At 44.3% G+C, this 25,584-nt stretch overlaps 1 protein-coding gene across 1 annotated transcript in view; it reads left to right on the top strand.

Moving 5' to 3' along the window:
* LOC147113767 (serine/threonine-protein kinase 32A-like) overlaps positions 1 to 25,584 on the top strand; it is a 653,668-nt gene that overhangs the window by 538,003 nt on the left and 90,081 nt on the right. The window contains exons 7-10 of the mRNA XM_085995084.1: positions 5,062 to 5,165; positions 5,868 to 5,984; positions 9,034 to 9,159; positions 15,117 to 15,245. Coding sequence (XP_085851210.1) covers positions 5,062 to 5,165; positions 5,868 to 5,984; positions 9,034 to 9,159; positions 15,117 to 15,245 — 476 coding nt within the window. The remainder of the gene's footprint in view (positions 1 to 5,061; positions 5,166 to 5,867; positions 5,985 to 9,033; positions 9,160 to 15,116; positions 15,246 to 25,584) is intronic.

The following is a 25,584-nucleotide window of genomic DNA, read 5'->3' as shown; positions in this document are numbered from 1 at the left end:
CCTCGAACCCCTTCCTTCAAGGGAACGGAAGTTCCGGTTTCCAGCGCATGCGCAGTGCATGCACAAAACTGGCACTTTCGTTGGCCCTACGCGTGAGTACACAGCGCGTACTCACCCGCGGAGACCTGAATTTCTGGCCCCATGTAATAGACTTGTTAGCAAAACTGAAGCCCATGGGATTAAAGGGGCAGTGGCTGTGTGGATACAAAATTGGCTACGGCAGAGAGTAGTGGTGAACGGTTATTTTTCAGACAGTTGGGAAGTGTACAGTGGTGTTCCCCAGGGGTCAGTATTAGGACCCCTGGTCTTTTTAATATATATTAATGACCTGGCCTTGGATATAGAGGGGATAATTTCAAAGTTTGCAGATGACATGAAACTCGGAAATATAGTAAGCAGTGAGGAGGATAGTAACAGACTTCAGGAGAACAATAGACAGACTGGTGAAATGGGCAGACACATAGCAGATGAAATTTAACGCAGAGAAGTATGAAGTGATTAATTTTGGTAGGAAGAATGAGGAGAGGCAATATAAACTAAATGTTACAATTTTAAAGGGGCTGTAGGAACAGAGAGACCAGGGGGTGTACGAAAACAAATCTTTGAAGGTGGCAGGACAAGTTGAAAAGACTATTAAAAAAGCATATGGTATCCTCGGCTTTATAAATAGAGGCATAGAGTACAAAAGCAAGGAACTTATGCTAAACCTTTATAAAACACTGGTTAGGTCCCAGTTGGAGTTGTGGCCAATTCTGGGCACCACACTTTAGGAAGGATGTCAAGGCCTTAGAGAGGTGCAGAGGAGATTTACGAGAATGGTATCAAGTATGAAAGACTTCAGTTACGTGGAGAGACTGGAGAAACTGGGATTGTTCTCCCTAGAGCAGAGAAGTTTTAAGAGATTTGATAGAGATGTTCAAAATGATGAAGGAGTTTGATAGAGTAAATAAGGAGAAATTGTTTCCACTGGCAAAGAGGATGCAGATTTAAGGTAATTGGCAAAAGAACCAGAGGCGACATGAGGAAAAAAATGTTTACGCAATGAGTTGTAATGATCTGGAATGCACTGTCTGAAAGGGTGGTGGAAGCAGACTCAATAATAATTTTCAAAAGGGAATTGGATGAATACTTGAAGTAGAAACATTTGCAGGGCTATGGGGAAAGAGCAGGAGAGTGGACTAATTGGATAGCTCTTTCAAAGAGCCAGCACAGGTGCAATGGGCCAAATGGCCTCCTTCTGTGCTGTATCATTCTATGATTCTATAAACTCCTGAAACCCTTTTCAGGCTGCATTACAGGGCACCACCAGATTTGTTAAGGGACCTGAAACGAGACTTCAATATTCCTATAGTCTGCTGAAGAACAATACTATTTGTTCCAAGTTGCTCCTTCTGTGTGTGGATGCCTTATAACAGTCAACAGCCACAACAATAGGAGATATCATTGGCTCATCATTGTTGACTGACAAAGTGAGAAAGTGGCAATAAGGCACCTGGAGGATCTAAGAAACATCCATCCTTCTGACCTCCTCTGGATAGGGGGCATTGACATATATATTACGTGATTGGCATCAAACACTACTTGCACGTTATTAGAATAGAAGCTGCTCTGATTGATGAGCTTTAGGGATTTTCCTAAGAGGCTATCAGTGCTACGACTGTAGTCAATGGCACTCTGTACTTGTGGGAACCCAGCTAGTCCAGTTGAGGACTTTATCTCTTTGTTTGGAAGAGTTGATTGAAAATTGACAAATTTAGAAACCTGCCTGAATGAAACATTGGTGGCCTTCTTTATGCAGTGGTGCACAGCTACTTGACTGTTGTGAGAGACATCACTTGAGGTTACCTGGAAGGAAGCAATAGCAAAAAATGCAATGCAGTGGTCATTTTAATAGCCACAGAGAATGATTGGATCCTTGGTGATGTAGCTTGCAAGGCTTTGACTAGCAGCCAGCATAATTCCCTAGTAGTCTCTGGAGGGGAAGGATGGCCGTCTAATGCATTGAGAGGTTGAGAGGATATCTACTGATGTGATTTAGACGTTTACGGTATGACTCTCATCTCATCTCATCAAACCTTGCCTCTTCCTTGTAAGATGGGGGAAGGGATCTGCAAGAAATGTAACCAGCCCAACTATAAACAAAACAGGAAAAGAGAGCATAGGAAAGAATAAAGTAAAGGAGGACATTGATGGCAAGGGAATAAATAGAGTTATAGAACAGGAGTCTAAAAAGATGGTTAAACATAAAGTGAGAGGAAATCCTCTTAAAAATGAGTTAAACTGTCTGTACAGCAATGCACACAGTGTGTAGTAAAACATGGGAGCTGGAGGCAATCATGTGTTGCGAGGAACCAGACATAGTAAGGATTACTGAGACATGGCTACAGAAAAATCAGGACTGGGAATTGAACATTTCAGGGTATAACATATTTAGAAAAGATAGAGAAGGAAAAGGGGGAGGTGGAGTAGCTGTACTTATTAGGGATAACATAATGGCAGTAGAAAAAAGTGACGCAGCTATCAGCAAGACAAAAGTAGAATCCATATGGATAGAGATAAAAGATAATTAAGGATTAATCACACTAATAGGTGTAGTCTACAGACCACCTAATAGTGAGAGGGAGGTGGAGGAAGAAATATACAGACAAATTAGGGAAATGAGTAAAAAACATAGAATAATAATCATGGGGGATTTCAACTACCCTGATATTAATTGGATAGAAGAGGTAGGTAAAGGGGATAAGGGAATGGAGTTCCTACATTGTGTACAGGACTCCTTTCTAACCCAATATGTAAAAAACCCAACAAGGGAGGATTCGCTATTGGATCTAGTATTGGGGAATGAACCAGCACAGATAAGAGAAGTAAAAGTAGGGGAACATCTAGGCAATAGTGACCATAATATAATACGCTTTAAGATGAAAATTGAGAAGGACATAAGTATGACAAAAACCAGGGAAATAGATTGGAGAAAAGCTGATTTTGAGGGGATGAGAATAGAAATTTTCTCCAATTAAATATTGGGAAGACCAAAGCCATTGATGTCGGTCCCCGCCACAAACTCCATTACCTAGCCATTGACTCCATCCCTCTCCCTAACATCTGTCTGAGGCTGAACCACACTGTTCGCAACATTGGTGTCATATTTGACCCTGAAAGGAGCTTCCGACCACATATCCGTGGCATAACTAAGACCACCTATTTCCACCTCCTTAACATGACCCGTCTCCGCCCTTGCCTCAGCTCATCCACTGCTGAAACCCTCATCTGTGCCTTTGTTACCTCTAGGCTTGACTATTCCAACGCACTCCTGGCTGGCCTCCCACATTCTACCCTACGTAAACTTGAGGTCATCCAAAACTCGGCTGCCCGTGTCCTAACTTGCACCAAGTCCCGTTCACCCATCACCCCTGTGCTCGCTGACCAACATTGGCTCCCGGTTAAGCAACGCCTTGATTTCAAAATTCTCATCCTTGTTTTCAAATCCTTCCATGGCCTCGCCCCTCCCTATCTCTGTCATCTCCTGCAGCCCCACAACCCCCCGAGATATCTGCACTCCTCTAATTCTGCCCTCTTGAGCATCCCTGATTATAATTGCTCAACCATTGGTGGCCGTGCCTTCTGTTGCCTAGGCCCTTAGCTCTGGAATTCCCTCCCTAAACTTCTCTGCCTCTCTACCTCTCTTTCCTCCTTTAAGACGCTCCTTAAAACCTACCTCTTTGACCAAGCTTTTGGTCACCTGCCCTAATTTCTCCTTATGTGGCTTGGTGTCAAATTTTTTGTCTTTTAATACTCCTGTGCAGCACCTTGGGATGTTTTACTACTTTAAAGGCGCTAACTAAATACAAGTTGTTGTTGTTATTATCCTTGGAGCAGAGAAGGTTGAGAGGAGATTTGATAGAGGTGTTCAAAATCATGAGGGGTCTGGACAGAGTAGATAGAGAGAAACTGTTCCCATTGGCGGAAGGATCGCGAACACAGAGGACACAGATTTAAGGTGATTGGAAAAAGAACCAAAGGCAACATGAAGAAAACCTTTTTTACGCAGCGAGTGGTTAGGATCTGGAATGCACTGCCTGAAAGGGTGGTGGAGGCAGACTCAATCACGGCTTTCAAAAGGGAATTAGATAAGAACCTGAAGGAAAAAAAATTGCAAGGCTACGGGGAAAGGGCGGGGGTGTAGGACTAGCTAATGTGCTCTTGCAGAGAGCCGGCACGGGCTCGACAGGCCGAATGGCCTCCTTCTGTGCTGTAATCATTCTATGATTCTATTTGAGAAAGCTGCAAGTTAGTGGCGAGCTCTCTGACAACTACGGTCTTCACTCAGCCAATCTACCTCTGGGTCACCGTCTTGCTCTTCTTAAAGCCACTTATGTAGTGGCGCTGTTTCCTTGAGGGCGGAGGGCGTTGCAGAGGCAGAAACTGAACAATATGGTGGAGATTCAAAGAGCTCACCCACCTGCAGAAATTAACACCCAGTGGGGCAGGTTGACTGGGAGGAAGCTAAAGGCGGACATTTTTGTGAGCTGGGGTTGCAGTGGAACATCTCACTGCTCTGTGTTTCCCAACTTACTGCCTCAAAACCACCAAGAAATGCATAGTTTTCAATGAGAAAATTCCAAGCTAACATATTTTTGGAACATTTGTGACTGGGCAGATGGACTACAATGGCCTTTTCCAGCCTCGTATGGTGTCATCTATAGCAACCCCTCAAAGATTAAGCTAGGAATAGTTATGGTCATGTGATCTACCCCTTCTCCCCTGAGTAGGGGGGTGCAGATAAGCACGTTGGGAGCTCCTGGGAACTTTCCAGACCAGCTGATGGACCAGCCATTATGGCTGGAAGTGTGAAGTGATAAAACATGTCTGTTTTTAAACTGCTGCTAGTTTGCATATTCCTTCATTCTACCTCTCTGAAAATATTCTCCAGTCTGGGAGAATCTTCTCACGGGACATGGGGGGGAAACTATATTTATTTTCTACCTGCACTAATGAACAAAGAATATTCATTGTACTGAAAAACTACAATATTAATTGTACTGTTTTTTTCTCTTCCCCTAGCTCCAGAAATATTTCATCCATTTGTAAATGGACGTACTGGCTATCTCTTTGCTGTGGACTGGTGGTCTCTCGGAATCACGGCCTACGAGCTCCTCAAAGGACAGGTACAGAGAGTGGTCCATTACACTCCATTCCAGTGCACTCAAACAAACACCATGTCCTACACAATCTATCACTGAGTCTAAGGATGTGGATACATTATCATTTTCTTCCTTGCTAATTTTCGCCCCTCTCCTCCCCAAGGCATTGCTTCCTTGCTGGCTATGGTTCTATAACTGCTAGTTGCAGGTAGTATTATTCATGTATGAGCTGTGACTATGAGCGCGGCAGGCTATTTGATCTTCATGGCCTCTACCCTGGCTGACATCAGCTAGCAGAGCACCACCCAGGGATTGGACCTGAGACCCTCTGGGTTTCAGCTGCCTCCGAGTAAACCCACTCATCCATTGGGGACCCCAGCAGATGCAAAAATATCGACCCTCTCCGGAACCTTTTCTCCCTAAAATTGGTGACTCGTGCTAGGGTCTTGGTGTATGGACGTTGGCAGCACCTTGGTACCGTGCCCAAACAGCCAAGACAATGAGAGTCAGCAGACTCTTTCCTCTATCAGAAATGTTCCTTTTACTTTTCGCAGTTTTGTTAACTATTAAATTTAAATTAAAAGATATAAATTCAAAATATAATGAAATAATTATATTGACTTAGAAATTATGTAGCTATTTAGACAATGAATGCAAACTTTTGGTAGGTGGCTGCCTCTGATATTTAGCGCTATATAAACAGACAACGTTTATATCTTTTCACAGAGACCGTATGAAATCCGTTCCAGCACTTCTGTTAACGAAGCCCTTCACATGTTCAACTCTGTCAGCATAAACTACCCCTCTACCTGGTCCAGTGGATTGGTGTCACTGCTTCGGAAGGTAAGGACAGATTCGGCACCGAATGTAGGGTTGCCAACTCTAATTGGACGTATTCCGGTCGATTTCATCACCTGACCTCACACTCCCTCAACCATCCCGACCCACACCCTCCTGCTATTGGTCCATCCTTGTGGCGTGCCACCTTCCCACGTCAATTGCAAAGCGCACAGACTCTTTGTTACCAGATTGGATTGTTCTTGACTGTCAGTCAAGCAGCCATTTTAGCCAGCACCAATATTTTTATAATAAGCGAAAGTGTTCAAAGAAAATGGGGGGAAAAAAGCACATTTTTTTAATGCCCTTATGATTTTCCACCCAGGTTGCTCACAGCAGTGTCCAGGAGATTAATTCCTGGAGACTCCAGGACAGTCCTGGAGGGTTGGCAAGTGGAATGATATTCGTATAATAGGAAAAGCTCAGCGATCTGAAAACTCTGGACGAGGGTAGGCTGCTGCCCTCTGTGGTGGGAGGTAGGGATAACCACAATGATCCAAGTCTCCTTTGTGCAGGTTAACTGCAGGCCTTCCAATAGCCCATCATTCTGATACTTGCAGCGTTTTCCTGTTTTTTTCTCTTGTATTCATCTTTGAATAGCTACCTTTGAGTGCGAAGAAAATGGTAAAATGTATTAGTTTCTCGGCAATTTTTTCCCCTCCTCTCCCTGCTCGTTTCAAATGGGTGCCATGGGATCGTTAACCCATCCAACTAAACAGGAAGACTGTGGGGTATGGGATTTATGTCTTTGTTTGTTGGTTTCCCTGTTGAATTTGAATACATAGAAAAATATTGGGACGGATTTTGCAGTCAGCGGCGAATGAACAACGCCAGTCGTTCATTACACTTGCACTTGCCCATGGACATTTTAATGGGCCCTTGCACTGGAAGCTGCTGTCAGCTAACTACCCAAACAGCGCAGCGCCCTCTACAGAGCATCTGAGACCTGTGTGAACAGGGCAAGCAACTGTGTATCTCCTTAACCAATCAGATTGAAGAATCCTTAATGAGTAGTCGAAACTAGGAAGTGTCAGTTAAAATATTGAATTCAATGTCAAATCATGTACATAAATCAAAATAGAGGGAAAGAAAAATAGGATTAAGAGAGATAAAAGAGACTGAAAGAAAAAGTTTTTTTTAATTCTTTCTATTTGTTAATCCTTTTAAATCCCCAACAATATTTAAAAGCTGAAGGAATGAGACTCTACATTTGTTTAAGTTAATTTTCAGTGCCAGAGAGGTTGTTTGGCAGTAATTAAGACTTACCACACTGTTAAAAGGATACTTACACTGGAATGGATGATCCCTAACTTTTTCTGACGAGTTTAGTGGGTATATATCAGGTAAGTGCAGAACTTCATGCCGTTCCATGTATTTCAATGGCGAGTCTCTTGACGTGATACTGGAGCAGCAGGGCATCTCAGACAGTAACTTCCTGATTTATGTATTTAACTGCGCGTGTGCGGTCACTGGACGTTGCTATCTGATTTGTACGTTAATAACGTATATTAATAACGCTGTTAGTCTCACTGTTAATTTTACCACTGAATCCATCCCGTTTTGCCATCATTGTTTTGTTCATCGTCACAAGATAACTGGAGATGAGGAAGACCATTCAGCCCATCTTAGCTCAACTCGCCAGTAAAACCTATGGGGGGGAGAAATTCCCCTAGAGGGCCATTTGGGGCGCTAAGTCAAAAATGTTTGAAAAGTTAGTGCCATGAGCTAACCTTTTCAAACATTTGAGAAATTCCCATTTTTTGCTCCAAGAGGGAAGTGGTGCGCTAAATCAAGCACTCCACCGGCCTCTTGGAGTGCAAGAGGAGGGGAATGTCCCGATCTGGGGCGATGATCTCATCAGCACTGTGTGGCACTGCCGCGTTGCAGGGGCTCTTCCATCAATTAAAAGGAAGGGCTCGCCGCTGCCAGCTCTGCATTTTTTTTGGCATCTGCTGGAGCACCGGGGTGCGAGAGTGCCGGGCTGACCGATCGCGGCACTCAGCCCGCGTCCGATGCTCAGAATTTTTTTTTAAGTCCATGATTTTTTTTCACATCGGACGACCACCACGCCTTTAAATGGCACCCCGCGAGTGGCCGGCCTCACTTCGTGACCCCTGCAGCAGTCGGTAACATTGCCTGCCGTTGCTGCGGGACGCGAGGGGGAATTTTTCTCCTGAGGCACTACCGGGACGCTGCGCCCAGAGATGACATCATGATCTCCGGGCGCAGAAGATCGGGGCAATACCCGGTAACGCCGCCGCTAACCTCCCATGGAATTTCGCGGGAAATGCGGTTATCACCTCGAGGGGTGCGAAAAACCATTTGTGCCCCGTTACCACCTCCCACCGGAGGCGCAAACGAGAGGAATTTCGCCCCCATGAACCCTTATGACAGCGTCCAATTGTCTGTTTAAATTGCTTCAAGATACATACTCTTTCAGTTGCCAGAAGCACCAATATTTTGCGCTCTCTGCTTTTTATTCATTCTCGGGATATGGCCGTCGTTAGCAATGCCGACATTTACTGCTCATCCCTAGTTGCCCTTGAGAAGGTGCCGGTGAGCCTTCTTCTTGGAACCATTGCAGTCCGTGTGGTAAAGATACTCCCAAAGTGCTGTTAGGTAGGGAGTTCCAGGATTTTGACCCAGCGACCATGAAGGAATGGCGATATATGTCCAATTTGGAATGGTGTGTGACTTGGAGGGGAACTTGGAGGTGATGTTGTTCCCATGGACCTGCTGCCCTTGTCCTTCCAGGTGGTGGTATGATCACTATGTAGTTGTCAATGGTTTTGTTGCACAGTGATCTATAAGAAAGCCTTCATGTAGCATATAGCACTTTGTCACATCTCTCAGAAACATATCAAAGTGGCTTATTGGAGGCATGAACAGTTAACATATACCAGTGCAATAGATGCTTTGTATAAATATGATGTAAGGTATTTACATTGTATGAGTCTGATGTGGATGAATCTGATGTGAAGGTTCTAACATTGTGTAAATCTGTTTTGTTGGATTTTCCCCCCTACTATTAGTAATTTTTATTAATTCTTTTCAGCTGATTGCAGTGAGCTCAACCCAGCGCCTCTCCAGCCTGGCCGATGTACAGGGCTCTCCTTACCTAGCTGACATAAACTGGGATGCTGTCCTGCAGAAGAAGCTCACAGCAGGTTTTATTCCCAATGTGAGTCATCTCCACTGGACCTTTGTAGTTGCCTAACCATCCATGCCATTATGTGAATCCCAGCCAGTCATGCTGTAGGATCCTTGTATGTTTGTATATCTTTCTATCTGCTGGTAAACATTTTAAACAATAATTTTAGGCGTTGCCTACTTATGTGGGGTGAACAAAGATATAAAATCCATCTGTAAAAAAGAACTTGCATTTATATAGCACCTTTTACGACCTCAGGATGTCCCAAAGCACTTTACAGTAAATGGAGCACTTTTTGAAGTGGAGTCACTGTTGTAATGTAGGATACATGGCAGCCAATTTGTGCACAGCAAGATCCCATAAACAGCAATGAGATAATAACCATATAATCTGTTTTAGTGATGTTGGTTGAGGTAGAAATATCATCCAGGACATCGGGGAGAACTACCCTGCTCTTCTTTGAAATAATGCTAGTGGTATCATTTCTGTCCACCTGAGAGGGCAGACAGGGCCTCGGTTTAACACCTCATCCGAAAGACGGCACCTCCGACAGTGCAGCATCCCTTTAGTACTGCACTGGAGTATCAGCCTTGTGCTGCAGTCTCTGGAGTGGGACTTGAACCCACGACCTTCAGACTCAGAGGGGAGAGATCTGTGTGCTACAAAATAATACCAACTTTTTATTCAATGTCCTTTATATTCCTGGACATGGATGGTTATGTTGGGGGTGGTGCCTTCCTACCATCCCTCTGTTACTTTTTACAAGTGGCATTCTTCCTTTGTGTGCCTTTTGAGACCATGGCAGGCAATTTGCCTTGGCAGCTATCACAAGCCAAGTCCTTTGTTCACAAGAATCTCTACACACAGGCACTTTGCACTGGTGTCTGGATAATGAGCGGAAGTGAGAATACTGGCTGATTTTTCTCCTCTCCAGGTCAGCTGCAGCACCCCACCCTGCCCCCATCCTAACTGAGATAGTCTAACTCAACACAGACCAAGAATCAAACTTGGGACTTTCTGGTCTTTATGGCTCAATGGCAAAAAGAGAACTTTCCCACTGAGTCACTGGGGCAGACAATAAAATCAACTTTAGTTGTAATGACTAACAACATGATTACAGTGGAATCACAATTATCCCTGCCCCCTCGGCAGAATGTTAGATAATCAAGTGTCCACCTAATCTGAACCTGATACAGTTATGAGGTTTTGACTTCTGATTGAGATTACCCAATCAAGTTCACTGCATGTGGAGTTACAACCCACATTTATCACTTTAAAAATGAGATATCACAATAAAATTCTGGCAGCCTGACTCCTGCTGGTCTCCTGCTCTAAATCCCCGAGTCCTGCTGGTCTCCTGCCCCAAATCCCCGAGTCTTGCTGGTCTCCTGCCCCAAATCCCCGAGTCCTGCTGGTCTCCTGCCCCAAATCCCCGAGTCCTGCTGCTCTCCTGCCCCAAATCCCCGAGTCTTGCTGGTCTCCTGCCCCAAATCCCCGAGTCCTGCTGGTCTCCTGCTCCAAATCCCCGAGTCCTGCTGGTCTCCTGCTCCAAATCCCCGAGTGCTGCTGGTCTCCTGCTCCAAATCCCCGAGTCCTGCTGGTCTCCTGCCCCAAATCCCCGAGTCCTGCTGGTCTCCTGCCCCAAATCCCCGAGTCCTGCTGCTCTCCTGCCCCAAATCCCCGAGTCCTGCTGGTCTCCTGCTCCAAATCCCCGAGTGCTGCTGGTCTCCTGCTCCAAATCCCCGAGTCCTGCTGGTCTCCTGCCCCAAATCCCCGAGTCCTGCTGGTCTCCTGCTCCAAATCCCTGAGTGCTGCTGGTCTCCTGCTCCAAATCCCCGAGTGCTGCTGGTCTCCTGCTCCAAATCCCCAAGTCCTGCTGGTCTCCTGCTCCAAATCCCCGAGTGCTGCTGGCCTCCTGCTCCAAATCCCCGAGTCCTGCTGGTCTCCTGCCCCAACTCCCCGAGTCCTGCTGGTCTCCTGCTCCAAATCCCCAAGTGCTGCTGGTCTCCTGCCCCAACTCCCCGAGTCCTGCTGGTCTCCTGCTCCAAATCCCCACGTGCTGCTGGTCTCCTGCTCCAAATCCCCGAGTGCTGCTGGTCTCCTGCTCCAAATCCCCGAGTGCTGCTGGTCTCCTGCCCCAAATCCCCGAGTCCTGCTGGTCTCCTGCCCCAAATCCCTGAGTGCTGCTGGTCTCCTGCTCCAAATCCCCGAGTCCTGCTGGTCTCCTGCCCCAAATCCCCGAGTCCTGCTGCTCTCCTGCCCCAAATCCCCGAGTCCTGCTGGTCTCCTGCTCCAAATCCCCGAGTGCTGCTGGTCTCCTGCTCCAAATCCCCGAGTCCTGCTGGTCTCCTGCCCCAAATCCCCGAGTCCTGCTGGTCTCCTGCTCCAAATCCCTGAGTGCTGCTGGTCTCCTGCTCCAAATCCCCGAGTGCTGCTGGTCTCCTGCTCCAAATCCCCAAGTCCTGCTGGTCTCCTGCCCCAACTCCCCGAGTCCTGCTGGTCTCCTGCTCCAAATCCCCAAGTGCTGCTGGTCTCCTGCCCCAACTCCCCGAGTCCTGCTGGTCTCCTGCTCCAAATCCCCACGTGCTGCTGGTCTCCTGCTCCAAATCCCCGAGTGCTGCTGGTCTCCTGCTCCAAATCCCCGAGTGCTGCTGGTCTCCTGCCCCAAATCCCCGAGTCCTGCTGGTCTCCTGCCCCAAATCCCTGAGTGCTGCTGGTCTCCTGCTCCAAATCCCCGAGTCCTGCTGGTCTCCTGCTCCAAATCCCCAAGTGCTGCTGGTCTCCTGCTCCAAATCCCCGAGTCCTGCTGGTCTCCTGCTCCAAATCCCTGAGTCCTGCTGGTCTCCTAGTCTGAAGCCTAAGTCCTGCTGGCTTTTGACCTGAAGCCTGGGTTCTGCTGGTTTCCTGCCCTGAAGCCCTGACTCAATAATAAAAATCAAAGCTAAGTGGATAGTAAATTCTACCAAGCACTAGACACAACTTAAAATACTCAATTGTATTTTAGCTAAGTTATGCAAAGCTCAATCAAAACTCCCAGAACATTGAGAGTGTGAACACTGAGAGTGTGGTTACTCGAGGTTCTACTGGACATACTGCACAGTGGAGTGTCCCTGCCAGTGGCTGGTGGATGAAAGCCAAGCTCATCAGTTTCAGCATACTACAACACTGCTGGGAAATGGAGCTGCATGGCTTGTAAACATGGAAGGTGATGCTTAATAGCAACAAAGAGATTATATGCTCCAAAATCAAAATAGAAGATGTCAGAAGTACACAACGTAACAGTCCAACACATTACATTTCCCATTCAGATTCTGACCCACATTTGCTCTTTTGATTTCAGATTTCCAGAGTTTTTATTACATATTATTGAAATATTAATGAATGGCAAGAATAGAATTCAGGGCAAATAACAGATAAATCAAGAGGCCCGTTATTTATCTGGAATCACATACTGCTACATGTTTGCCACTTAAATTACACGAATCACAAATAAAATTACTTGAAAGAGAATTAAGGCTAGCTTAATAGATTTTTCTCAATTTCCTTTGCCGGGTTTCACAGTATGTACATTTTCTTTAGCGTAATGTGTGCAGGAATAATTTGTATGATAATAATAAGAGCCTGTCAACTCCTCAGCTCCCGAGAGCACCGTGCCTGGTGATTTATTTATCTGTGTGCAACATGGAATTGTTGCCAAGCTCCTTACATTGTGTCTTTTGTTTGCTGTAGCCAAGGATAGCCCATCTGATCCCAGTAGTGTGAGGCAAGGAATGGTGTCTGGACAGCAGCAGGCTGTGGCGGTGTGAGGATGGATCAATTGCCTTTGCAAATAAAGGAAAATTTATGCCGATTTTCCCCCCGAGATTAAAGGGGCAATTTGGGAGGCTCCGTTCACTATGGGGGAGCCTCACTAGACAGGAGCACGGTTCGGAGATAGGGCTGTAATGGTGTAAGGGGCCAAGTCTATGACCCATGCTCCGGTCTAGTGAGGTGGGAGTTTCCCTTAAAGGTGTGTGGTAGAGTCTCGATAGGGCAGGGTGTACATGGGCAGTGGAAGGAGTGGGGATGATGGGCTGATAGTCTTGCTTTATTTCTTGCTCTCTTGCATTCACTTGACAGAATGGCCTGTAGAAAGGCCAACATGCAGAGCTTTACTGCAGAGCTGAAAGCTTTTCAGTGACCCAGCTCTACTGCAAACGGGAATATCCTCAGTGAGAGGAAGTCACACGTTCACCTCCTCTTGGGAATGTTATTTTCCCTCATGTTTCCCTCAAGTGGGAGCTTGCTGTGTGCAAATTGGCTGCTGCGTTTCCCACATTACAACAGTGACTACACTCCAAAAGTACTTCATTGGCTGTAAAGCGCTTTGAGATGTCCAGTGGTCGCGAAAGGCGCTATATAAATTCAAGTCTTTCTTTTTTTCCCCTACTAAAGAAATGACTGTTTTTGTTAGGGGCAGGGGGTTCCATAGGCTGCAGTGTGAATGTGGACAATGAATATCTGCAGGCTATTCCACTGTGGAAGGCATTGCAGACGAGCTCCCAAACCAATCATCACCTGGCACCCACACACATGCACACTCACACACACCCACACGCACACTCGCAAACTCATGCACACACACACACTGATCAGGAGCAAGGGCCATGTCTGATTTTGATTTCCCAGTGTGGTGCCGAGACGACTTGTAGCACCCCCACTGCTCTCCTGGCTGAGATCAGTTACTCTGTACAGACTGAAAATCTAAGCTGGGACCTTCCAGTCTTTTGTGTCTTGGTGCTACAATGGGCTGTGCCTTTACCCACTAGGCCATCAGAAGAGCATTGTGAAAGTTATTTCCATCCTGTTCCATAGGCCCCATTCCAACCTTGCATCTCTTAGAAAAGGGAAAATGATGATAGCTATGTTATGTACAAGTACCAATTGGTCCATCAAGCCTTCTCCTTCTACATTGCAAGGTGCTTGTGTTTAAGGATTTTGCAGGCTCGTTTCTGTCAGGAGTAGGGGGAGGCTCATGGGGAGCATAAATGCCAGCATAGACCAGAGGGGCCAAATGGCCTGTTTCTGTGCTGTACATTCTATGTAATTCTATGTAATGCAGTGACAGGCAGAATGATCTGTTCTAAATATTTATAATGTGCAGCGACGGAACATTTGCTTCTAATGAAGTCGATGCAAACACACTGACAGCTGGCACAGTGTTTCTAGATGAAGCAAAATCAAGGCCCCATGTTCAAGCCGTTATCTATGCAGCGTTAGCAGCTTCAGCAACTGGGATGGCAGTGAAGGTGCTACAGCTGGGCTTGGTCCCCTTGAGGTAGGGAGAGGAAAAGTCAACCAAGGTGCCTGTCCCTGATCACTGTCAAATGACTCCGAATTAAAAGTGCCTGGTTAAGGACAGGATCAGGCTCGGCTGTGATGCCTCCACAGTTGAATAATTTTTCACCATTACTGTCCAGGCTCACAGTTAATTCCTTCAAGCGAGAGCTGGACCTGTTTCTTACTGGGGCGGAGATCACCTCGTATAAAAGGAAGGTGCCGTATAACATTAACCAGGGCCAGAGTGGTCTTCTGGACTAGATTTGATTGCCTAAAGGGGGTTGGAGAGGAATTTTCCAGATTTTTCCCCCCCCTAATTGGCCTGGGATTTTATAATACTCTAGGTCAGTACAGTTTTTTTCGCATCTGCCGGGTGTTTTCATGGCTTTAGGGTGGGGTGGTGAGTGTATATGCAGTGATGCACAAGGCATCGCAGTTGTGTGTGACAGGCTGGATGGAGGTCACTTTCTGTCCGTCATTGTCCGTATGATTAATATCGACTTAGACCAGTTACCAGCAGACTGCAAGTCCCCATGGAACAAATCCCAGCACAAGCCATACTTTAAGGGGAAGGGGAAGGGGAAAAAACTGACACATAGCTAACGTTATAAGTCCATCAATCTGACAGCCTGGGTTTCTCTTATATTTTTATTTTGCTTTGTTTGTAGAAAGGACAACTAAACTGTGACCCCACTTTTGAACTGGAGGAAATGATTCTGGAGTCGAAACCCCTTCACAAGAAGAAAAAACGTCTGGCGAAAAAACTGAAGGAAAACAGAAAAGACAACTCATCGCTGGTCAGTAAAAGCATTTTGGATCCCAACTGGGGCCTGAGGGGTTGGCTTGGAAGTGACGAGGCATGGTGGGTTATGGGTTAAGGCTTGTGTTTCCCCCTGTGGTGAGCCACTGCTTTCAGCTGTCCCATCATGGGCGGTGGAGGTAAGGGAATGGCCCATAAGGAAACAGGCTAGGAGGGAGTGTCATCCCTATAGTTACACAATTATGAGCAGCTGATTTCACAGCGGATTGACCACTGTGAATATAGGTGCCATAGTGAGTAATGGAACCGGCCAATGTGGTACGATGCCATTTGCATCAGAAAGCCCTAGGTTCGATTCTCAATCTGTACTGACCTAGAGTATTGTAATTAGTCACAACACCCTGTGCTGGATGGGGTGGGGGAGAGCTGGGGGTAATCATCCAGCGGTGTCCTCTCTAGATTGCTATTCAGTGATCTCTGCTGTACAGCATGCAAATCAGGCTTAGCTGTGATTCCTTACTTGGTCGAGTAGTCTGCCGGCACTCACTGTTCCTTCAATTACGAAGAATAACCCTTGGTTGCGATATCAGAAGGTGACCGATGCAGTGGAATCTAATCATATGTAAGAAGTCACACAACACCAGGTTATAGTCCAGCAGCTTTATTTGAAATCACCAGCTTTCGGAGCGCTGCTCCTTCGTCAGGTGAAGTGGAGAGATGCATAAAAACACAGCTTATATAGTCAGAGAATAATGTCAGATGTTTACAGGTAATCTTTCTAACTGCCATTTATCACACCTCGGCAGAGAGATAATCACAGCAATCAAAGGTGTAAATGGTGTCCAAACAGGTCAGTCAGGAAATCATTACATCAAAGAGCAATGAGGTGGGGTCACAAGGGGTCAAATGTTGCAGATGCTGGGGTCTGTATGAAAAACAAAAAAACAGACAAAAAACATTTTTTTTGCTGGAAATCACAGCAGGTCCGGCCGCATCTGTGTGGAGAGAACAAGCCAACGACGACTCGAGTCTGGATGACCCTACGTCAGGTGGGGTTACATGTAGTGTGACATAAACCCAAGATCCCGGTTCAGGCCGTCCTCATGGGTGCGGAACTTGGCTATCAGTTTCTGCTCGATGATTTTGCGTTGTCGTGTGTCTCGAAGGCCGCCTTGGAGAATGCTTACCTGAAGATCGGAGGCTGAATGTCCTTGACTGCTGAAGTGTTCCCCGACTGGGAGGGAACACTCCTGCCTGGCGATTGTTGCGCGGTGTCCGTTCATCCGTTGTCGCAGTGTCTGCATGGTCTCGCCGATGTACCGTGCTCCGGGGCAACCTTTCCTGCAACGTATGAGGTAGACAACGTTGGCCGAGTCACATGAGTATGTACCATGTACCTGGTGGGTGGTGTCCTCACGTGTGATGATGGTATCTGTGTTGATGATCTGGCATGTCTCGCAAAATCATCGAGCAGAAACTGATAGCCAAGCTCCGCACCCATGAGGATGGCCTGAACCGGGATCTTGGGTTCATGTCACGCTACATGTAACCCCACCTGACGTAGGGTCATCCAGACTCGAGTCGTCGTTGGCTTGTTCTCTCCACACAGATGCGGCCGGACTTGCTGTGATTTCCAGCAAAAAAAATGTTTTTTGTCTTTTTTTGTTTTTCATACAGACCCCAGCATCTGCAACATTTGACCCCTTGTGACCCCACCTCATTGCTCTTTGATGTAATGTTTTCCTGACTGACCTGTTTGGACACCATTTACACCTTTGATTGCTGTGATTATCTCTCTGCCGAGGTGTGATAAATGGCAGTTAGAAAGATTACCTGTAAACATCTGAAATTATTCTCTGACTATATAAGCTGTGTTTTTATGCATCTCTCCACTTCAACTGACGAAGGAGCAGCGCTCCGAAAGCTTGTGATTTCAAATAAAGCTGTTGGACTATAACCTGGTGTTGTGTGGTTTCTTACACTTGTCCACCCCAGTCCAACACCGGCATCTCCACACCATGGCAATCTAATCATATTCCAGCAAGGAATGGGCACCATCAGGAGAGAGCAGAAAATAACTGGGGGATAAAGACCAATGCAGAAAATCATTTGTTTAACAATTTGCCTTGATAGTAAATAACAATTCTAATGATCAGGTAATAGCTTTATAATTAAAATATTAATTGATAGTAATGCTTTGGCCATTCCATACAGTTTCATTGCAGTTCCACATAATTACGAATGAATAACTTGTAATTAAAATTTAAATGCTGGGTGATAGCAAAAGTATTGCTGTGAATTAACGTTGTAATTGCTGGGTTATTACTTTATAATTACATCTCTATTTAAAGAATGTTAAAAGATTTTAACAACTTCTAACTGCACAGCAAAAATGAAAAGATCTCAATTTGCGCCGATCTCCATTTACTCGATATAGTTGATATCTCTTCCTAAAATGTTTATTTAAAATTAAATAACGGGCGCTGCCTTGATGGTTTTGTTGGGTGGTTTACCGCCAGTGTGCCTTGTAAGCTGCGTTTTATTCTGCACGGCCAGTTTCTTTCAATTTCTGCGCATCCGTGGTATTTCCAATGTAAAAGCCTACAGATTACTGCGCGACCACGCCCGCGCGCAGTTTAGAGGAAACGTTGTTTGCCGCGTGTGAATCTCCATCATATAGATCAGGAGGTCCCGGGGTTGATTCCCACCTGCGCAGAGCAAGCTGATCTTAGCTGGGCTGGTGGTAAAGATGCTGCAATTGTCCACGCCACTCCTGGGCTGGAGGAAGGGGAAACCAGGCAGGGTTTTCATGCTTCCAATTACTATCCTGTCCAGCCTTGCTTATAACAGTATGTATGAGTGTACGTCAGGCATGGACAGACTTGCCTGTCCTTGCAGAATGGCTAGGAGCCAAAGGGTGGCTGTGCACATAAAACATAGGAACAGGAGCAGGCTATTCAGCTCCTCGAGCCTGTTCCATCATTCAGTTAGATCATGGCTGATCTGCATCCTAACTCGATCTACCCGCTTTGGTTCCCTAACCCTTAATACCCTTGCCTAACAAAAATCTATCAATCTCAGTTTTGAAATTTTCATTGATCTTCAACCTCAACAGCTTTTTGGGGGAGAGAGTTCCAGATTTCCACCACCCTTTGTGCAAAGAAGTGCTCTCTGACATCACCCCCGAACGGCCTAGCTCTAATTTTAAGGAACCAATTGGCTCCTCAGCTCAGGCTAGGCCTTGAACCTGGGTCTTTCTGGTCTGTGTGGCTCAGTGTCATGCTATGGGGCTGCTGGGGAGAGTGGTCAATTATCAACTGCGTCATCCAAATACCATTCATTTAAAATGAAGTTACCGTGGAAATGTAATAAAAATGTAATAAGAAATTAGTCGAGCAGACTGTAAAATCTTCCATTGTGCCCAAGTTCGTGCTCACCTGTCACACACTGAATTCTGCTCTTAATGGGTGTAGATTGTCAACTCTCCGACCGGCTGTATAACTGGCATTATGGATTGGTCGCTCTTAATAGAAACCACACAATATTTTCAACAGAATTCAATAGAAATGAAAACCGTGCGGTTTCTATAACAGACGGGCGATCTGCTACGTCAGTTCTACAGCCTGCCGGCAGGTTGACAGTCTTCCCTCTCTGCACAGGTTGAACGCACTTGTGACCAATGTTCCCTCGAATTTTTTTTGTACTGAGCGGGCCACAAACTCTTTTGAGCGCGACCTTTTCGTCTGTGAGCAAATTTTAAAACAACAACAACTTTTACAACAACAGCAACCACTTAAAAGCATATATACAGTAATGCCATATTGCCACCCCACCATCTCAAATCATGAGACAATCTGACGAGGTTCTATACAAGTTTAACATAACTTCTCTGCTTTTGAATTCTATTCCTCTAGAAATTAACCCCAGTGCTTTATTTGCACTCCTTTGGCTTTTTTAACCTGCGTTGCTACTTTTAATGATTTGTGAAACTATATCCCTAGATCTCTACCCCATTTAGACTCTTATTTTCCAAGGAGTAGGTAGCCTCCTTATTCCTCCTACCAAAATGCACCACCTCACACTTCTCTATATTGAAATTCATTTGTCATTTACATGCCCATCCTGCAAGTTTGTTTACGGTAGAATTAATTAAAAGCTTTTAGTTCATCATGTACAAACTCTATTTAATTAAAAATTACTTGTCAGAAATGACTGGGATGTAAAAGAACTGCACAATAATGCGTTAACACTTCAGAACCGTCACTCAGTTACAAGGTTATGCATCGACAAACAATCCAAAAGCCCAAGGTGAGCTGAAAGAGGCATATCTATTTGTGCAATTTGTATTAATTTTAAAGTTCTCAACGTATGGAGCACGGTGGCATAGTGGTTAGCACTGTTGCCTCACAGCGCCAGGGACCCGGGTTCAAATCCGGCCTTGGGTGACTGTCTGTGTGGAGTTTGCACATTCTCCCCGTGTTTGCGTGGGTTTCCTCCGGGTGCTCTGGTTTCCTCCCACAGTCCAAAGATGTGTGGGTTAGGTTGATTGGCCATGATAAAAAAAAATTTTAAAAATTGACCCTTAGTGTTAGGGGGGATTAAATACGTGGGGTTACGGGGATAGGGCTTGGGTGGGATGGCTGTCGGTGTAGGGACCGGGTGCTAGGGTTTGGATGATCAGCCATGATCTCGTTGAATGGCGGAGCAGGCTCGAAGGGCCGAATGGCCTACTCCTGCTCCTATCTTCTATGTTTCTATGTATTAGCCCATCCCTCATGTCACTATAGCAATGGCTGCACAAACAGCAGGAACAGCAGTTTTCCTATGGCACTGACGTGCTGTACGTCCACGTAAATTATTAGAATATTAATCACAATGCAAGCAGACAACCAACAAATATAAAGTGCTGTAGTTCTTTAGTTCACAGTATTAAAAAGAATTGAACAAAAACGAGTATCCGTATTTCCAACTTCAATCACTTCCATTCATAAACGTCGTCTTTTTGAACCAGCACACCCACCGTGTAACATGTCAGAAATGCAGCACTTATTCACAAGTGCAGAAAAACACATACACAATTTGTGTCACTGAATTAAAAACAAAAAGCGGGAAAAGCTATGATTTAACATAAATAAACATTCATCTTTCTTCCTGGACAAGAGAACCAATCAGACTGACTTGGAAATATTTACTAATACGTTGACGTAAAGATGTTAATTTATGAATTTCCGTTCTAATATTTTTCTCTCAAACATTCTCCACAATATTAATCCCTGCTCTTATCACGAAATGTATTGAATTATTTTAGGTACTTCCCAATTAAATAGTGGGAAACAAACTTCATTGTACTCTCAATTTTTAATCTCCTATTTCAAACATTTATACCAAATCAAAATGGTACATTATCAGTTTAATCAAAGTATTTTATGTGTCTTTCTCAATAAACAAATAATAGTTTCTTCTAAAGTAGCTTCCTGCAAGTTTTATACACCATTACATAACTCATGTTTCTATTAACACTCCACTAAACATTTAAGAGGAAATCTATATTTACATTATTCCTGGGACTTGTTAGGACAATAGAACGACAGACAAAATAAAATGGTTTGTGTTTTTCCCCTTTTTTGGTTCTCTTCCTAAACGTATTAATGATATATTTTTAAAAGTCAATAAAAAGTAATACGTAACTCCTACAAATCCTCCCTGCCCTCCCCCTCCTCAACAGCATGGTTGCATGTTTGTGTAAAGCTACTCACTTCACTCAATCGCTAAATCAAATATTGAGAAATTTCAATTTTAAAATGTTTTAAGCATATCAGAGCCTGTAAAAGCATTTGGACTTCAAGACCTGATTAAAACTTGTTTAGATGAGGGAAAAATTGATTTTTGTTTCTGTTTCTTCCAAAATCATATTCGAAACTAAGGGGAGAAAAAATGTTTTTAACACTCATTTTTTGTGAAAAGTTCATTAAAAATCTTTAAATTCTTTCAAGTCTCGTTGCAGCTTTGACAGAAGAAGTTGCTCCAAGTTTCTCTTCCCCTCTTCAACGCTGTCGTTAAACATACAACAAAAAATAATAAAATAAACTCTAATTCCAAACGGAGCTCAAATAAGAAAGTGAATAAAGTGGTTAAACTTCCTAAGAAGGCAGTGAGGTTATCTATCCCCAGTTCTGACGAAGGGTCACAAACCTGAAACGTTAACTCTGTTTCTCTCTCCACGGATGCTGCCTGGCCTGCTGAGTGTTTCCAGCATTTTCTGTTGTTATTTCAGATTTCCATCATCCGCAGTATTTTGCTATTGTGTTATCTATCCCCAGACTTGGAAATGAGTTGGGATCAGTTTTGGAGAAGTTGTTTCCTCTTTTCCTGCTCCCATTCCCTCCGTCTCTCACAGACTCTGAGGTACAAACAGGGGCACAAACTTTTTCCTCTCTCTCATAACATGATATAAATAACCCTGATAGACTCTTTCAAAAAGGGGACAACACTTGGCAAAATTTAACTGGAACTTACCACGGGACATTCAACATCACTTTCCCGTATTTTTTTCCAGCTTTAAACAATTTTCTGAATTTTTTTAAAAATTCTCATTTTTGTTTCACTGGGGGCCTAAAACCTGTTTGCTTTAGCCTCCTTCCAGCGGCCATTGTACATGTGCTGCGCCTCCCTGTGTTGTTCCAAAGTGCGGCCGCCACTCAGTCCCCAGGAATGGACTACACGTGTCTGGACCCTCACCCCTCTCTCCCTCTGTCTCTGTCCCTCTCTCTCCCCCGTCTCTCTCTCTCTCTCTCCCCCAGCCTCTCTCTCTCCACCCCACCAGTATCTCTCTCTCTCCCCCAGTCTCTCTCTCTCCCCACAGTCTCTCTCTCTCTCCTTGTCTCTCTCTCTCCCCCAGTCTCTCTCTCTATCCCCCCAGTCAGTTCAGTTCAGTTCAGTTCAAATGCTTTATTGGCATGAAAGTTTACAGAGAACCATATTGCCAAAGCTTACATAGCAAAAAGGTACAGTTTTCCAACATTCTGTAGGTGTCAATCGATTTGACATTTGTTGGGTATATACAATATTACTTTTAAACAATATTAATTTTAAACAGTCTTTCTACTTCATTTGGTACGTTCAATATTAATTTTAAACAGTCTTACTTTTAAACAGTCCTCAGGTTGTGACATGTTGTTACATATTTAGCCCCAAGGTATGGTCTGTCTCCTTCTCCTAGGACTAATCTCAATTTTGACAGATCATCCAATTCCTTGAAATCTGGGGTTGTTTGGCTTAGCTTGTTGAATAATATGTTTCTTGATGTGTTGAATTTTTCGCATTTTAGGAGGAAATGCATTTCTGTTTCAACCTCGCCAGCCAGACATTGATCGCATATTCTATTCTCTCTAGGCTGCCAGGATTTCTTGTATCTGCCTTTTTCAATTTCCAGTTGGTGGTCGCTTAGTCTGTACCTGGTGAGGGTCTGTCTCTGTTTTGTGTCTCTGATGGTCGTGAGGTAGTCTGCCAGTTTATATTCTCTTTTTAGGGCCCGGTAACATTCTAATCTGCTTTGGCTTTCGGTTATTTTGTTCCAATGTTCCAGGTAGGTTTCTTTGCATTTTTTAATGATTTGGTTCACTCGGATTGGTGTTTGGACGGCTGTGTTGGTCTGGGGCTGGTCAGGGTCCGGCTGAGTACTTAGTTTCAGTCTCTCTCTCTCTCCTTCCCATCTCGCTCTCTCTCTCCTCCCCGTCTCTGTCTCTCTCCCAGTCTCTCTCTCTCTCCCAGTCTCTCTCTCTTCCAGTCTCTTTCTCTCCCAGTCTCTTTCTCTCTCTCCCAGTCTCTCTCTCCCCCCAGTCTCTCTCACTCTCTCCTCCCCGTCTCTCTATCTCTCTCCCAGTCTCTATCTCTCTCTCTCCCCCAGTCTCTCTCTCTCTCTCGCCCATCTTGAAGGGATACTTACTAGTCCTAGCCCTTTTTGGGCTACCCCGGATCAGGCATGTTCCCCAGACGTTCGCCTTCAACTAAAGTTAGAGATAGCTGAATCCTATAAGACGCTTAATTGGATCTAAAGGTCCAAACTATCCCTCCCTAAAGGAAAGGAACGACTTGAAGATGTTACCATCCTCCAGATAGCACTTTTAATAAGTTTAATTAGACTGTAACCTTCCAGATATTATGAGGGTCTGGAAATCCCCCCCCAGAACTCTGCAACTCCTCACCAAAGAGTGTACAGAGATTGAGTTCGTGAGTTTGATACAGAAATACTCTGAGACAATTCCAAAAATATATAGATTTATTAAAGAACCGGCATGTATTTAGCAGCTGGTGATTTCAGTCGCAACATTAACAGTTCTAAAAACAAATAGCTTACAGTTCTTATTCTCAGAGATCCTTATTCTCAAATCTTAACTTCGTTACATTTTTACATTTCTAAGTCTTATTTTTAATCCAGGATATCCACCAAAATCAAATAAAAGTACCTTTTTGATCTCCGAGACTCAAAGAGTTAAAAACTTACAGAGCCTGCCTCTGAAGAGTGAGACAATTGCTGGCCCCTTTCAGCGACTTCTGACTTCCTATCTGAAAGTTCTATTTTTTATACTCTTTTTGCAGTGGTTTATCCTTTGAAGTTTTCTGCTGATGTAAGCTAATTATCTCTAGTCATATTTCTGTTGACTTTTTTTCTTTCTTACTGTCAATTCAGCTGTTAGCTTGCAGAATTCTGTCTGCTATGTAGGTGTTCAAAGCTTATCATAAAAAATGGTTATGACAGATGTATCTATTTGATGCCATTCTTACGAAGGTCTTCTATTTAATTCTTAAATCACTTTAGCTGGTTGAAAGCAAACTTCTCGTCTCCCAGTTATTCCAAGTTCAGTACAAACACAATGTGATTGCTTGGTGCATCTATTGATATCATATCTACAAAGTCTTCTGTTTGTACCTTTTACAATATGTAAATCAAAAACACTTCAACCGAGTACTTGATTGTTTTCCTAGCCACCTTAGTTGGTTGTATTACAAACTTATGTCTCCTGTCTTTCATTTGATGTTACTTTTATCAAAGGCACATGGCTTTTTAATGTTCTGTGTTTCTGTTCGAAGTGTTAGTTTATAACACTTTAAACTGGGTAATGATATTGTGTTTCTCCCAAACTGCAGACCTTCTGGATGCAACCCTTTGCTTCTTCAATAGGGCCTTTGTTTTAGTATCGACAACCGTTCCCATTTCAAAAGCTTGTATGGTGTTTACAGCTTTGTGTCAACAAACCCATCTTATCTCAGAAGCCTGTATCTACAGCTTTGTGTCTTTGAGGCTTTTTAGATTTTTAAACCCAGTTTTCATGTTTTAATAAACTCAATATTCCGTTCATAGGATAGTGTATTTTTCTGAAATATGGCTATTCCTTTACACCCCCCCCTTGACCAAAAAATGAGCTCATAACATCAGGGCAGAGTTTGGTCAATATTCCTAATAAGGTTACAATAGCACATTAATTTCACGAGATGCACAATCATGTGCTACATGAAAATTCCTTTTAAGTCATCCTACGACAATGTTTTGCCTTATTTTAAATTGAACACAATTTAAAAGGATGATTGGTACATAGTCATGCAATTAGCGAAACAACATGTACTTAGAATGTCCAATCGGCAGATGTACGTTCCATAGAGGTGAGTTATTCATACGAGTCAAGGAGACGTCATTTGAAACTAGTTGAAGCTTGACACGCTGTTCCTTCGATCCGGCTTGTGTACAGATGCATGTTTTCGTAAAGGCCTTGCCAGGCACTCAGTTGATTCCTTCTTCATCCGTGGTGTCTTCCTCCTTCGCTGAAGTAACTCGTTTATCTTTCCTTGTTTCGGTTGCTGCTTTTTGTGAATCCAATTCCTGATGCGTTGCCAAGCAACGTGTGGAGGAGCCAGCGACACCGTCTGACTGACCATCGTCAGCAATTCGATCGCATCCATTTCCTGTGTCGTGCTCCAAGCTGGGTCTTGAAAGACAGTGTACGACTGCACCTTGTATTGTTCCTCCTTTTCAGTATCCCGCAGGATATCTTTTGATATTGTCTACGGAGCCAGTTTTAAGAATATGCTTGCCATTCGGCTGGTTAATATGTATTTTAACTGTTCTTTCGTTAATAACAGAATGTATTTGAACAGGTTTTTTCCACTTTGGTCTTAAACCAGGTTTTTGCTCGAACTTCTTTTCCTGCACCCATTCTCCTACTATGGGTTGCTATGCTTTATTTGCCAATTTTTTCTGCCTATTTGCTTCCCTTATCCACTGATCAATTCGATGAATCTCCTTTGTTACTTCTTTTTTTAAATCTAACTGTTACGGGTGAGGTAGTGGACCCAAGTGCAGACAGACAGCCAGAGACCTG

Source organism: Somniosus microcephalus, chromosome 8 (genome assembly GCF_052327205.1).
Source record: "Somniosus microcephalus isolate GS21.2 chromosome 8, FLI_Smic_1.0, whole genome shotgun sequence".
Classification (NCBI taxonomy): Eukaryota; Metazoa; Chordata; class Chondrichthyes; order Squaliformes; family Somniosidae; genus Somniosus; species Somniosus microcephalus.
Note: the sequence above shows the minus strand (reverse complement) of the source record. Positions and strands in the feature narration are given on the sequence as shown.